The sequence below is a fragment of the Carcharodon carcharias genome, chromosome 2 (assembly GCF_017639515.1).
Source record: "Carcharodon carcharias isolate sCarCar2 chromosome 2, sCarCar2.pri, whole genome shotgun sequence".
Classification (NCBI taxonomy): Eukaryota; Metazoa; Chordata; class Chondrichthyes; order Lamniformes; family Lamnidae; genus Carcharodon; species Carcharodon carcharias.
Genome location: NC_054468.1, coordinates 191,767,405 through 191,781,541, shown reverse-complemented (window position 1 = coordinate 191,781,541; position 14,137 = coordinate 191,767,405). Strand labels below are relative to the sequence as shown.

At 41.6% G+C, this 14,137-nt stretch overlaps 1 protein-coding gene across 1 annotated transcript in view; it reads right to left on the bottom strand.

The window, feature by feature from the left end:
* The window catches only part of lyplal1 (lysophospholipase like 1), a 52,757-nt gene extending 38,985 nt beyond the window's left edge, over positions 1-13,772 (bottom strand). The window contains exon 1 of the mRNA XM_041209196.1: positions 13,618-13,772. Within this exon, the coding sequence (XP_041065130.1) occupies positions 13,618-13,696 (79 nt within the window). The 5' untranslated portion in view covers positions 13,697-13,772. The remainder of the gene's footprint in view (positions 1-13,617) is intronic.
* Between the last annotated feature and the right edge of the window lie 365 nt (positions 13,773-14,137).

Here is a 14,137-nt window from a genome sequence, read left to right as displayed (position 1 = left end):
GGATGGTTATGACGGGCGATGCGGAATGAATTGGCATGGATGGGGCATGGGCAATGTTTTGGGGGGATGAGGAGTAGGGTGAGAGCCAGACAGTCTAATTGCTTTCATTACAACAGGAATAAAGTCCTGGAGAAGTGAGGAGGGTCTTATACCAGCCTGTCTCGGAACTCAACAGCCCGCATGGCTGCCTCTGAACTGTTTCTGGGGGGAGCAGGCCTGACTCCAGCATGTCCCCCACCCCCACGGAATGAAAATCTGGCCATATGGAGTTGCTCCTCCTGAAGAGGTGCACTAAGCCAGAAAATCTCCCAACTCTGCGCACGTGCCTCAGCGGTTTCTTTCCCCAACATCTAGATAGCATGACTCATGATTGTAACAGAGATCCTTCAGTCTGTTAACCAACCACTGAAAAGTATTGTGCCCCATCAATAAATTCACCACTCTTTATGGATAACGGACTCGATAAACAATCTCTTACCAAATCAACATAATGGCTTTGAACCAATAAATGTGTTAGACAAGATAGATGAACAAACTACACAGTTTTGCATGGTGAACTATATTTTTTCATTCACTCCTTATTAAATAAAATGCTGCACTGTTTTTCTGTGAACACGAGTTCTAAAACATACCAATAACCAATTTAATTCTTCTTCACTATGTTGATTCAGGATTTAAAACTGTCTATTGGCTGCCAACTGGGAACTTCTCACACTCTTTTACTGCCTTGACACCTATCAATATCAATTCCAGAAATCAAATCACTGTCTACTGGGTTGTCATTCACAAAGCACTCCTCTCAATCAAGACTCTAAACCTGTTTTCATGACAAAGTTACTACCTCCAAACTGAGGGATTATTCTTTCATGCGTTACCATGAGCTTCCAGGGGTTTCTCTGGCTGCCTGTCACATTGTGTGAACTGAACAGAATGAACCTCAGAGTGTTGCAATGATATTTCTGTGGACCAAAAGTGCGATTTCTGACAATAGAATGAAATATTTGAGAATGTAAATAAGGATCCCTTTATTCCCTCAGATTATCAAACAATTAACACTTCAGACCAGCTTTGTTTGGTTCAAAAAATTTCACTCCTTCCCTGACAAATGTCTGATCAGTGATGCTACTGACTTGCTGCCACTGGTGTGATACTTTGACAGACTTTGGGTGTTAACCCTTTACATACTGATTCTAGCATTAAAAAATACAAGTTAAAAACAATCAACACAGGCAAAAATGCTTTTTGACACATTCAATAATGGCAAAGGTCTAAAACAGAATACATTTTTTGCAAATAGAGCAAATGCCAAAAAGTTATTATTTATCCTTCCTAATGCTTATCCATGCAATGGAGGACTTTCTTTTGTCTTTTTGCAAAATCCAGGGCTAAACTGTGACATGGAATTGTGCCAAAAAAGGAACAATTGCGAGGGGTGAACATACAAACAAGATGCTGTAGTAGGCCACTCGGTCCCTCGAGCCTGCTCCACCATTCAATAAGATCATGGCTGATCTAACTGTAACCTCCCGTCTACCCTAGATAACCTTTCACCCCCTTGTTAATCAAGTCTAGTAAAACTTCTCTGAACTGCTTTTAACGCATTTACATCTTTCTTTAAATAAGGAGGCCAATACTGCACACAATACCCTAGATGTGGTCTCACCAATGCCCTGTACAACTGAAGCATAGCCTCTCTATTTTTGTGATCAATTCCCCTCACAATAAATGATAACATTCTATTAGCTTTCCGAATTACCTGCTGTACCTGAACCTTTTGTGATTCATGCACTACAACACCCAGATCCCTGAATCTCAGAGCTCTGCAATCTCTCACCATTTAGATAATAAGCTTCTTTTTTATTCTTCCTGTCAAAATGAATGATTTTCCCACATTATACTCCATTTGCCAGATCTTTGCCCGCTCACTTAACCTATCTATGTCACTTTGTAGCCTCCTTTCGTCCTCTTCACGTCCTACCTACCTGTGTCGTCAGCAAATTTAGCAACCGTTCCTTCGGTCCCTTCACCCAAGTCATTTATGTAAATTGTAAAAAGTTGAGGTGCCAGCACTGATCCCTATGGCACACCACTCGTCACATCCTGCCAACCAGAAAAAGACCCATTTATGCCAACTCTCTGCTTCCTGTTAGCTAGCCAATCTTTTATCCATGACAAGATGTTATCCCCTACACCATGAGCTTTTATTTTCTGCAATAACCTCTGATGTGGCACTTTATCAAATGTCTTCTGGAAACCTAAGTGCAGTACATCCACCGGTTCCCCTTTATCCAGAGCACATGTGACTCTTTCAAAGAACTCCAATAAATTGGTTAAACATGATTTCCCTTTTACAAAACCATGTTGACTCTGCCTGATTGCCTTGAATTTTTCTAAGTGCCCTGCTATAACATCTTTAATAATAGCTTCTAACTTTCCCTATGACAGATGTTAGGCTAACTGGTCTACAGTTTCCTGCTATCTGTCTCCCTTCCTTTTCGAATAAAGCAGTTATATTTGCTATTTTTCAATCTAATGGAACTTTCCCCGAATCTAGGGAATTTTGGAAAATTAAAAGCAATGCATCAACTATCTAATGAGCCAGTCCTTTCAAGACACTGTGGTGAAATCCATCCAGACCTGGGGATTTGTCAGCCCACAGCCCCAACAATTTGCTCAATACCACTTCCCTCGTGATTGCCATTTTCCCGAAGTTCCTCCCTCCCTTCCATTTCCTGATTTACAGCTATTTCTGGGATGTTACTTGTGTCTTCTATAGTGAAGACCGAAGCAAAAACCTGTTTAAATTATCCACCATCTCCCTATTTTCCATTATTAATTTCCCAGACACACTCTCTATAGGACCCTCACTTTGTCAACTCTTTTTTTATTGAAATATCTAGAGAAACTCTTACTACCTGTCTTGATATTACTAGCTAGCTTTCTCTCACAATCTAAGTTTCCCTTCCTTATTAATCTTTTTGTCATTCTTTGCTGTTCTTTGTATTTTTCCAATCTTCTGATCTCCACCCACCTTTGCATAATTATATGCTTTTTCTTTAAGTTTGATGCTGTCTTCAACTTTTTTAGTTGACCACGGATGGTGGGCCCTCCCCTTGGAATTTTTCTTTCTCATTGGAATGTTTATATTCTGTGTATTCTGAAATATCCCTTTAAATGTCTGCCACTGAATTTCTATTGACATATCCCTTAACCTCATCTGCCAGTTCACTTTAGCTAGCTCTGCTTTCATGCCCTCATAACTGCCCTTATTTAAGTTTAAAATACTTGTCCTGGACGCACTCATTTCTCCCTCAAACTGAATGTAAGATTCAATCATATTATGATTGCTGCTACCTGGGGCTGCCTTCACTAAGAGATTATCAATTAATCCTATTGTGTTGCTCAATACTAGGTCTAGTATAGCCTGCTCTCTGGTTGGCTCCAGAACATGCTGTTCTAAGGAACTATCCTGAAAACATTCGATGGGCTCCTCATCTATGGTACCTTTGCCCATCTGATTTATCCAGTCTATATGTAGATTAAAACCCCCCATGATTATTGCTGTTCCTTCTGGCAAGCTCCCATTCTCTTCTTTTATACTCTGTCCTACTGTATAGTTATAATTAGCGGGCCTGTAGACCACTCCCAAAATATCATTTGTCATCTCAACCCAAACCGCTTCTACAGCCTGGTTACCTGAATTTAGGTCATCCCTCTCTAATGTGCTAACACCATCATTAATTAACAGAGCCACCCCTCCACCTTTACCTAACTTCCTGTCCTTCCAGGAGCATATAAATTCAGCTAGCAAGCTCAATTTAACTGAGGACTGAGTGCATGCAGTTGTTGGGTAAGAAAGTCTAAATTTTTATTTTGTACAAACCAAATTTAGTTTGTAGTTGGCATTAAACTGAAATCTATAGTTTAAATTCTGTAGCTGCCAGCCTTAAGCAGGATTTTTTCAAGGGTTCCAGTGAATGAGCAGCTTAATTAAGAACCAGCTGAAACTGGATCCTCATTAAGTGACTCAGATAGGCCTTTCATGTTAGGAGCATATATGAGTAGCCAATTTAGTGCAACTTACAATAAAGTGCTGGAGTTAAACGCTTCAGAGAGTTAAGTGGAGGAAAGGGAAAAGGTGTTTGGTTGCTTTTGCCTAAACTATTTCAGCCTCTAGGAGTTGATTCTTGTTCTGCTACAGGAGAAGAAGCTGGTTAATTGGTGAGTATCTGGTAAGTGATTAAGGTTTATTCTATTCCTAGGGCTCAAAATAGTATATTTTGACAAGAGGTGAGTGGGAGAGGATAAAAAGTGTAGATTGAGAGGCCTACCTGCAGAGAGACCAGTGGTGGAGTGATGTCACAAACCACAATGAATGCAGAGAAAGCAGCTGTTGGAGAGTAGGACTGGAGAGTATTTCTAGTCTTTCAAGTAAAAGTAAGGTTTTTAATTTGTGCTTAGGTCTCTAGTCTTTTTTCTCTCTTAAAAATAGCTTAAGTATAAGATTGATACTGTTATAAAGAAATTAATTACAATAAAGTGTGAAGTGCAAGGATACTAGAGTAATTAATTAAATTAAATGCAATAGTGATGGCCAGACAGGTGATGTGGTGCTGCTGCAGTATGTGGGAGCTGCTGGACACCAAGGTGAACCGGAGCGAACACATCCGTAGTAAGTGTTTGCAGCTCGAGGAATTTTAGATCTGAGTTGAGGAGCTGGAATCTGAGCTGCAGACATTGTATGTCAGGGAAGGGGAAAGTTACCTGGACATGTTGCTCCAGGAGGTGGTCACACCCCTCCGATTAGGTAATTCAAATTTGGCCTGTGATCAGGGACAGGAGGGTGTGACTGCAGGTGAGGCAGATATGGGGACCCAGGGTGTAGCGTTTGAGGAGTTTCGACCCTACAACTGTCCAACTGTTACGAGCTTCTTGCAAACTGTGGACAAAAGCAGCGACTGCAGAGAACATGGGCAAAAATACCATGATGCTGTGGTATAGGGAGCCATTCAAGTTTGTTGGGGGGGGGAGAGAATGTAGTAATGGTAGGGGACAGTATAATTAGGGGGATAGATATTGTTCTCTTCAGCTGTGAACGTGAGTCCTGATGGCTGGGTTATCTGCCCTGTGCCAGGGTTAAGGGCATCTCCTCAGAGCTGCAGAGGAACTTGGAGTGGGAGGGGAGGGATCCAGTTGTCGTCCATGTTGGTACCAACAACATTGATAGGACTAGATAGGAGGTTCTGCTGAAAGAATTTGAACAGTTAGGACTAAATTAAAAAGCAGAACATCCAAGGTAATAATCTCAGGATAGTTCATGGGGCACTGGCATTAGTACCGGGGTAGAAGGGAGCTTTTTGGTGGAATGGGCTTCACTTGAACCATGCTGGGACCAGTGTCCTGGTGAATCGAATAACTAGGGCTGTACATAGGGCTTTAAACTAAATAGAATGGGTGTGAGATGGTTCTGGAGAGGGAATATGTAGGCTTACAAAGCAAAAGGATTTGGCAGCATTGTAGGGCAGCTATTTAGGTAATGATACCCAGAGTGTGACAGGAAGGGACAGTGTACAAATGTTTAAAAAAAAGCAGCAATAAGGGTCAAAGGGGGGGAAAATGGTAAAAAGGCAAAATTAATGGTTCTTTATTTAAATGTAGTATTCAGAACAAAATAAATGAATTGGGGAAGGTGATGGTGTAGTGTCACTGGACTAGTAATCCAGAGACCTAAGGTAATGCTCTGGGTACCTGGATTTGAATCCTGCCATGGCAGATGGTGGAATTTGAATTCAATAGAAAAAATCTGGAACTAAAAGTCTCATGATGACCATTGTCAATTGTTGTAAAACCCCATCTGGTTCATTAATGTCCTTTAGGGAAGGAAATCTGCTTTCATGGCATGGTCTGGCCTACATGTAACTCTAGACCCACAGGTCTCTTAAATGCCTTCTGAAATTGCCTAGCAAGCCACTCAGTTGTATCAAACTGCTACAAAGCCTCAAAAAAGGGGACGAAACTGGACGGACCACCCAGTATCAACCTAGGCACTGGAAACAACAATGGCAAACTCAGCAAAGACCTCCTTACTAACTACTGGGGGCAAGTACCAAAATTGGGAGAGCTGTGTCACAGACTAGTCGAGCAACAGCCTGACATAGTCATCCTCATGGACCATACCTTACAGACAATGTTGCCGACATTGTCCATCGTCCCACCGGCAGGACAGAATCAGATGTGGCAGCACAATGGTATACAGTCAGGGGGGAGTTGCGGTGGGAGTTCTCAAAATCGAATCCGGACCCCATGATATCTCATGGTATCAGGTCAAATATGGGCAAGGAAACCTCCTGATTACCACGCACCAACCACACCCCCCCCCCAGCTGTGAATCTGTGCTCCTCCATGTTCAGCAACACTTGGAGGAAGCACTGAGGGTGGCAAGGGCACAGAATGTACTCTGGGTGACGGACTTAAATGTCCATCACCTAGAGTAGCTCGGTAGCGCCACTACTGATTGAGCTGGCAGAGTCCTGAAGGACATCGCTGCTAAACTGGGTCTGTGGCAGGTGGTGAGAGAACCAACAAGAGGGAAAAACATACTTTACCTCATCCTCACAGTGGCAGCATCTGTGTACCATCTGCAAGACACAGTTCAGGAATTCATCAAGGTTTCTTAGACATCACCTTCCAAACCCACAACCACTACCATCTAGAAGGACAAGGGCAGCAGATAGATGGGAACACCACCACCTGGAAGTTCCCCTCCAAGTCACCCATCCTGATTTGGAAATATATATATAGCCGTTCCTTCACTGTCGCTGGGTCAAAATCTTGGAACTCCCATCCTAACAGCACTGAGGATATACCTACACCACATGGACTGCAGTGGTTCAAGAAAGCAGCTCACCCCCACCTTCTCAAGGACAACTAGGGATGAGCAATAAATGCTGGCCCAGCCAGCAAAGCCCACATCCCGTGAATGGGAAAAAAAGAATCAATGGCGCAAATAGAGGTTAATGGGTATGATCTTATAGCCATTGTGGAGACATGTTTACAAGGTGATTAAAAGCTGGGAACTAAATATTCAGGGGTATGTGACTTTTCGAAAGGACAGGTAGGAAGGAAAGGGTGTTAGGGTAGCTTTGTTAGTGCGAGATGGAATAAGTACAGTAGCAGGAAATGATCTTGGATCGGAAGATGTAGAATCCATATGAAATACTTCCTACTCCAATCTCACCAAACTGCAAGTCTTCACTCAGGTAGTCAGCTGCCTCCATTTGCCAACGCTACACTAAAGAACCACAAATTTATAGTAACTCTTTCGAGTACAAACATGTTTCCATCTGTTCCTATTCAGATGAAGTTACATTGTTTCATAGTTTGCCATTGTGAGACTTGAACTCTTGATAATCTTGCAACATTGTAACTCTTTCGAGTACAAACACGTTTCCATCTGTTCCTATTCAGATGAAGTTACATTGTTTCATAGTTTGCCATTGTGAGATTTGAACTCTTGATCTTGGGGTTACAAACCCAGTACCATAACCACTTGGCTATTTAGGCCAAGCAACACTTTTTTTCCATCTGTTCCTATTCAGATGAAGTTACATTGTTTCATAGCTTGCCATTGTGAGATTTGAACTCTTGATACTCTTTCGAGTACAAACCTGTTTCCATCTGTTTCAGATGAAGTCACATTGTTCCATAGTTTGCCATTGTGAAATTTGAACACTTGATAGTTTTGCCATCGTGAGATTTGAACGTTTGATCTTGGGGTTACAAACCCAGTACCATAACCACTTGGCTATTTAGGCCAAGCCCAAATTGTTGGGTAACTCTTTCGAGTATAAACCCATTTCCATCTGTTTCAGATGAAGTTACATTGTTTCATAGTTTGCCATTGTGAGATTTGAACTCTTGATCGTAGGGTTACAAACCCACTACCATAACCACTTGGCTATTTAGGCCAAGCCAAAGAAAGTCAACAGGCAACTCTTTCGAGTACAAACCTGTTTCCATCTGTTTCAGATGAAGTTACATTGTTTCATAGTTTGCCATTGTGAGATTTGAACTCTTGATCTTGGGGTTATAAACCCAGTACCATAACCACTTGGCTATTTAGGCCAAGCCCACAAATTTATAGTAAACTGAACCGGGGCAACCAGTAACCCGATTCAACCAGTTACCTAATTAACTAAGTTCCTACAGCTGAGCGTTTATCCTGTCTAAACTGCAAGAATGAACTTAGTCTGCTTATACAGTACTTTACAGTTACTGCTAATTACAGACTAGATTAGATTTTAAGAGCAAAATTTATTAACAAAATTAATACTTAAAATTCTAAGTCTTCACTCAGTAGTGGGGTTTTAGCTCCAGCCTCCACCAGTGAATGTCCTAGAGAGATGGCATTACAACAGCAACAACTCGTAATTATATAGCAACTTTAATGCAACAAAACATCCCAAGAAGCTTCACTGGAATGTTATAAAGCAATATTTGACAGGTCACATAAGGAGGTATTAGGGTAAATGACCAAAAGCTTGGTCGAAGAGGTAGATTTTAATAAGCCTCTTAAAAGAGGAAAGAGAGGTAGAGAAGGTAGGAATTCCAGAGCAAATGGCCTTGGCAGCTGAAAGCATGACCACCAATGGTGGAGCAATTAAATTAGGAGATACTCAAGAGGCCAGAATTAGAGGAGCTGAGAATTGTAGGGCTGGTGCAGATTACAGCTATAGGGAGGGTGTGAGGCCATGGAGAGATTTGAAAACAAGGATGAGAATTGCTTAACCAGGAGCTAAGCTGATTTTGTGAAACTTAAAAGAGGGCTCAGAAGGGGGTGTTTTCTCCCCAGATTTATTTAATTTGTATAGTGAAAATATTCTTAGAGATTGAAGACCTTCCTGGATAATTAGTTGGAGGTTACAATTTTAATAAGATAAGATCTGTTGATGCCACCTTTCTTATTGCCGACTGATGAGAAACTGCAAAAGGATTTGGATAGACTAGTGAATGAAAGTGAGAAGGGCTGAGCAGAAATTGTAATAAAATAAAATGTCTAGTAGTGCCAAAAAGAAAATCATACCAGAATGTAAGATCACAGTAAAGAACGAAAATGTCAGACAGGTAGACAAATGTTGTTACCTAGGAAGTATGTTGACATTGGATGGAAAGTGCAACCAAGAAATAAGATGAAGGATTAGAATGGCCAAAGATGAATTTCACAAATGAAAAAGATTATGAAACTCAATTAGCCATGAGAACAAAGCTGAGAATCCTCAAATGCTACATCACACCAATTTTGACATGCAGAAGCAAGTGTTGGACGATCAATGAAGCACAGCAAAGCAGAATTGAGGCTGCAGAATTGTGGATTTGAAGCGAATAATGAAGATATCTTGGATAACTCACACAAAGAGAGAGAGAGAGAGAGAGAGAAAGAGAATGAAGGTCAGTGACCAGGATGATGGATGAACAGGCTCTGGCACAAGTAAGAACATGGACAGCAGAGTTTTGAATGATTTCATGAACTAGAATTCAAAAAATCAGCCAGGAATGTGTTGGAATAGTCAAGTCTAGGGGCAACAAGGCATAATGAGAGTTTCAACAGATGAACTGAGGTGGAGTCAAGCAATGTTTTGGGGGTAATCCTAGGGAAATCACATATGTTTGAAAGTACATATCAGGGTCAAATATGACACCAAGGTTACAACCTTTTCATGGCAGCCAAAGCTATTTACCAAATCCTGTCACACTAGGATTAGGCAGTTGATGAGCAAGTCTGATACTTGATAGTGGACTTGGTCATTCTGAACATCAACATGACTGAAATGATCGCAAACTGTGCTGCATATTTATTACATTGTGCTGCAGCTGTATGTCCTTCATACAGCTAATAAGGAAGCTGAGAGATTTAGGATGACAACTGCTTAAAGCATTACCTGGAGGCCATGTATCAACAAAAATTCATTTCTCAGTTTAAGTATGTACCATGAATGGATTGTATCTGCTAAAGTTCAGCACCTTCAGCTGGTGGAACCATGACTCAGGTACTTCTATCAATAAAATATCATCCGGATGGTGGCAACGTTCTCACACATTTTATAAGTATAAAACATACCCATGAGAAGCTCCTCCTATTTGCTGTGTACCAAGTGAGGCCTTAAACCCACACTTGTACATTATCTAATAACCATCTTGGGGTTGGGCATACAGTGGTGGTGAAAAAGGGTTTCTTTAGTGTTGCGGTGGCATAAGCACAAAAAAAAGACAAGGCTGACACTCCAACGCCGTACAGAAAGAGTTTTTATGGTGCTGCTTTTGGGTGGGATGTTAAATCGGGGCAAAAACAGACTTTGCTGCCAGACTTGCTGAGTTTTTCCAGCTTCGGCGGAGAAGAAAAGAGTTGACGTTTCGAGTCCTCATGACCCTTCGACAGTTCTGTCGAAGGGTCATGAGGACTCGAAACGTCAACTCTTTTCTTCTCCGCCGATGCTGCCAGATCTGCTGAGTTTTTCCAGGTAAGTCTGTTTTTGTTTTGTATTTCCAGCATCCTTTGTTTTTTGTTAAATTGGGCCCCATCTGCCTGCTCTAATGGATTTAAAAGATGCAGTGGCACTATTTTAAAGACGAGCATTGGAGTTTTACCCAATGTCTGGCCAATATTTATCCCTCAAGCAACATCACAAAAACAGGTTTCTAGTCATTATCACATTGCTGCTTGTGGTGCACAAAATTGGCTGCTGCGTTTCCTACATTACAATAGTGACTCCACTTCAAAAGTACTTCATTGGCTGGAAAGCACTTTCAGATGTCCAGCAGTTGTGAAAAGCACTATAGGGAGGCCTTACTTAATGTAGTTAATTGGTTCCTGGAAAATGCAACATTATGAGAAATTATGTTTTATAAAATAGTCTGTTTGAGGCTCCTCACCCCTTCCAAAGATTGCCCGTTCCCTACCTTACCCAAGAGCTGACGACCCATATCTTGGAGGCTCAATATGGGATTTACATGGAAATTTCCGGGCATACAGCAACGTTAACATGAAACAGCAGCAATGTAACATGGAGAGCCACATGGTGAGGGTCAATGTTAAGTGAGACTTTTTGTATATAAATGCAAGTCTGTCCTTCTGACAAGTTAAATGCTAATGGTGTGGTTGACAAACAACAGGCAGATTACCAGTTCTTTGCACTTGTCGGCTGCATGATTTAAGTGACTTAAACAATTGCACACTGGTGCCCCTGAATCCTTGGCTGTTATCAACCTGTTTCCAAGCTCTTGTATTTCAGGAGTTCGGTGCATCTCTACAAGGAGATGCATACTGATGCATGACTTTGGGCATTCACCATCAATAACATCCAGATGACCAAAAAAAATTATTCATTGTGTCACTGCTAACTTATTGAAAAATTATTTGAACCAATCACATTTTATTGCCCTACCAAGGCATAATGGTTGAACGATATCTCCAAGATGATGTCCTTAAAAGATGTGACATTACATACTATTATTCAGGAAGGGCAGTAGGGATAAACCAGGGAACTATAGGCCAATGAGTCTAACATCAGTAGTCGGGAAAATTGTGGAAAAAAATTGAGGGACAGAATTAATCTCCATTTGAATAGGCAAGGATTAATCAAGAATAGCCAGCATGGTTTTGTCAGGGGGAGATCGTGTCTAACAAACTTGATTGAATTTTTTGAGGAGGTGACTAGGTGTGTAGATGAGGGTAGTGCAGTTGATGTTGTCTACGTGGAGTTCAGTAGGGCTTTTAACAAGGTCTTGCATGGGAGACTAGTCAAGAAGGTAAGAGCCCATGGAATCCAGGGCAATTTGGCAAATTGGATCCAAAATTGCCTTACTGGCAGGAGACAGAGGGTGATGGTCAAAGGTTGCTTTTGTGACTGGAAGCGTGTGTCCAGTGGCATACTGGAGGGTCCAATGTTGGTTCCTTGCTGTTTTATAGTGTACATTAATGATTTAAACATGAATGTAGGAGATATCAGTAAGTTCACAGATGACACAAATTGGTGGTGTGGTAAATAGTGAGGGAGGAAAGCCTTAGACTACAGGATGATATAAACGGGCTGGTCAGAACAGTGGCAAATGGAATTTAATCCTCAAGTGTGAGGTAATGCATTTTGGGAGGACTAATAAGGCAATGGAGTACATAAATAGGAAGTACAGCAGATCAGAGGGACCTTGGTGTGCATATCCATAGATCCTTGAAGGCAGCAGGACTGGTAGAAAAGGTGGTTAAGAAGGCGAGATACTTTCCTTTATTATTTGAGGCACTGAATACAAGAGCAGGGAGATTGTGATGGAGCTGTATAAAACGTTAGCTAGGCCACATCTGGAGTAGTGAGCAGTTCTGGTTGCCACACTAGAGGGTGCAGAGGAGATTCACCAGAATGTTGCCTTGGCTAGAGCATTTTTTCCATGAAGAGAGAATAGATAGGCTGGAACAAAAACAGAAAATGCTGGAAAATCTCAGCAGGCCTACAGTCATATGGAGTCAAAACTTTAACTTTGTTTCTCTCTCCAAAGATGTTGCTAGGCCTGCTGAGATTTTCCAGCATTTTCTGTTTTTGTTCCAGATTTCCAGCATCTGCAGTATTTTGCTTTTATCCTAGACAGGCTAGGATTGTTTTCCTTAGAGCAGCGAAGACTGAGGGGGACCTGATACAGGTATACAAAATAATGAAGGGCATAGATAGGAAGAAACTTTGCCCCCTAGTGAAGGGGTCAAAAAGCAGGGGGCATAGATTTAAGGTAAGGAACAAGAGGTTTAGAGGGGATTTGAGGAAATTTTTTTCACCCAGAGGGTGGTGGGAATCTGGAACTCACTGCCTTAAAGGATGATAGAGGCGGAAACCCTCAACATTTAAAAAGTATTTAGATGAGCACCTGAATGGCCTGTAGCTTTGTATGCTATGGCAAAGTGCTGGAAAATGGGATTTGGGTATATAGGGGCTTGATGGCCAGCGTGGACACGATGGGCCTATTTCTGTGCTGTAAAACTCTTATGAATACACTTGGAAAATATATATATAGGTAAGTGAAAAGGACAGAATAGTTGTTGGAAAGCGATTTTAACGTCATTCACCAGTGTTGCAATTTTCTACAATTCAGGTTAGGACAGTTTATTATAAGAATGGGGGGAGAGAATTGGCTTATAATATATGTATAATAATGACGAGGATGATATAAAATAGCCCACTGATAGTTAACGACCTAGCCTCAAACGTTGGCAATATCTGCTGCCAGGATGAGGTGCCAGAGACAGCCCAACAGCAGCAGAAAAGCATCGCAACTTAAGATCAACATCTTTTAAGGAAGGTCGGCTGGGAAGCGAATGGGGAGAAACCCGAATATGAGTGTTTTATTTTCACACACATTGGAGATAATCTAATGTGAAAGTGGCACAATTTAATGCTGGCCATTTACTGTTTGGTAGCTCTCGGCTGGTCATTTTCTTACATTTAAATTAGGAATGGTCACTCGAATCTTCCGCGGTACAAAGGGCTGAACGTTGAGGTTTGAGAACACAGGCGGAGGTCATCCCGTCCATGTTTCCAGACCGATTCAACTAGCTGATATAAATCACTGAGGTCTAACCTGAGCCGTGAAGGAAAATCACACTCGCAGTGTGTTTCTTAGTTTGAGCAACGATGCTTCTTTGTAAATTTGTCGCCATGATCACATCTGTTGCCCAGCTCCGGCCGGGAAGAGTCAACTGACCACACGCTGCTTGACGCCTCCTGACGTAACGAGGCGCGCTGACGTTTCGCGCACAGGTTGACGCTCATCGTTTGCAGACGATAACGCGCATGCGCATACTCACCCACGAAAAAGCAGAAGGTACCCACGAAGGTGGAAGTTGGTTACGTCTTCTAGCATTGTGTTCATTTATTACTTATACAGTTCCAAAACGTAATTTTCTTTATATTTGTATGTTTTCCAGCATTTTTATTTTCTTTATTTGTGTTTTGGTCATAATATTGTAGAACTTGAGCACCAAAATCCAGGCTGACATTTCAGTGCTGTACTGTCAGAGATGCTGTCTTTTGGATAAAATGTTAAATGAAGGCCTGTCTGCCTTCAGCCAGGCCCCAAAGATCCTATTACTCCATTTTGA